At 41.8% G+C, this 2,091-nt stretch overlaps 1 protein-coding gene across 1 annotated transcript; it reads left to right on the top strand.

Annotated features, from left to right (window-relative positions):
• Window positions 1-287: 287 nt before the first annotated feature.
• LOC138898275 (uncharacterized) lies at window positions 288-1,551 on the top strand. The gene is made up of 5 exons (XM_070184334.1): window positions 288-356; window positions 456-663; window positions 811-938; window positions 1,027-1,161; window positions 1,270-1,551. The coding sequence occupies exons 1-5, from the start codon at window positions 288-290 to the stop codon at window positions 1,549-1,551; spliced, it is 822 nt and encodes a 273-aa protein (XP_070040435.1).
• The last annotated feature ends 540 nt before the right edge of the window (window positions 1,552-2,091 follow it).

Genomic DNA, 2,091 nt, shown 5'->3' with positions numbered 1-2,091 from the left:
CGAGAGGATACCCAACCACTCCATACACACGTGGGATGAGTTGGCAGAAAAGTTTATAGCCAAGTGTTTCTCACCGAATTATATAGCAGCATTGAGGGATGAGATCTTAGCCTTTAAACAAGAACCTAATGAACCCTTACATGAAATTTGGGATCGATACCGGACAATGGTCAATGAATGCCCAAATAATGATATGACTGAAGCAATGATTTAGTAGACATTTTATAGGGGCATCAACACGACCAACCAGTGTGTGGTGAATCAGCTAACTGGGAAATTTTATGGAAATGCCTTATGCTAATGCTTGTGACATATTTGATGAGATGGCTGACACATCCTCAGTTTGGCAGAGTCAGGCAAATGTTCCTCAGGGTGACCCTAATGTCATCCATCTTCACAAGGAACTTCATGATCACGGATAAGCCATAAACGAGTTGACAACTATTATGAATTAGTTAGCAAAGGCCCAACTTCAGCAAGTTCAAGGGACAGAGCAAGCAAATGCCATGGAAGGGGTAAATATCATGGTCAACAAGTGGAGACAACGTGGTCAACAAGTGCAAAAAAATCAAGATCAATATGAGCAAAGTGGTAGTGATTACAATCAAGACGATTCTTATGATGATCAAAGTGAGGAAGTGCTATATGCCAATAACTACCAAGGTCAATAGAGCAATGCTCTAAATCAACAATAGAGACCGTACAATCAAAATTGGGGCAACCAAGGCCAAGGGAATTGGAACAATGGCACCAACAACAATACCTCTAATCCAAAGAAGATTGTGAGTAATGATGTTGTGTTGCAAGAAGATGATGAGATTCAAGCCAATGATGAGAATGTGAATAATGAAGTGAGGATCGATATTGATGAAAACATGGGGGAGACTCAAAATGATGTGAACCCGTCTAGGGAACACGTGATAGACATACCAGAAATGGTAGTGCCTTTTGCCAAGGCCTCCTCCACCGTATCCTCAAAGGCTTGCAAAGCAAAATAATGAAAACCAATTCAATAAATTTATTTAGATGAGGAAAAGTTTGTCAATCAATGTGCCCTTGGTGGAAGCTCTCGAACAAATGTCGGGATATGCCAAGTTCATGAAGGACTTGGTAATTAAGAAGAGGTCTATGAATTGTGAGACCATCAAAATGAGTCATCAAGTGAGTTCCATTGTGCACTCTATGGCTCCAAAGCTTTAAGATCCCGGTGCCTTTATAATTCCATGCACCATTGGTAGCGCCGATTTTGCAAAAGCCTTGTGTGATTAGGGAGCAAGTATTAATTTGATGCCATATGCCGTGTTCAAGAAACTAGGTATAGGGAAACCAAGAGCTACTTCCATGAAATTACAAATGGCGGATCGGACAATGAAAAGGCCGCTTGGTATTATTGATGATGTTCTAGTCCGGGTCGACAAGTTTATTTTGCCTGCTGATTTCGTGATTCTCGATTGCGAAGTTGACTATGAGGTGCCTATAATATTGGGGAGACCTTTCCTAGAAACAGGGAAGGGATTGGTTGATGTGGAATCAAGGGAGCTCACCTTCTGAGTAGGCGATGAAAAAGTTGTATTCCACGTGTGCAAATCAATGAGGCAACCAAATAGCAATGAAATTTTCTCTTTTGTGGATCTTGTGACGGAGCTGATAGTTGATGACACGAGTGCCGTGATCAATGTGGAAGACCCTTTGGAAGCTGTGTTGTTAAACTATGAGGATGATAAAAAGGAAGGCTTGATTGAATGTGTAAATGCGTTACAAGGAATGGGATCCTACTCATATGGGCCTCGTAAACTTTCCTTGGACTTGGAAAACTGGAAAACTCCACCAACAAAGCCCTCAATAGAGGAGCCACCAACATTAGAGTTGAAGCCTTTGCCTTCACACCTCAGGTATGAATTCTTAGGCCCTTCTTCCACATTACCTGTTAATCTTTCTGCTTGCCTAACTAACGTGCAGGTAGACTCCACTGGATGGACTTTGGATGACATTCGGGGTATAAGCCCTGCCTTTTGTATGCACAAAATTATACTAGAGGATGATTCCAAACCCTCCGTGGAACATCAAAGAAGGTTGAACGAGGCTATGCAA

The sequence above is a fragment of the Nicotiana tomentosiformis genome, chromosome 8 (assembly GCF_000390325.3).
Source record: "Nicotiana tomentosiformis chromosome 8, ASM39032v3, whole genome shotgun sequence".
Classification (NCBI taxonomy): domain Eukaryota; kingdom Viridiplantae; phylum Streptophyta; class Magnoliopsida; order Solanales; family Solanaceae; genus Nicotiana; species Nicotiana tomentosiformis.
This window is presented reverse-complemented; position numbering and strand designations above follow the sequence as displayed.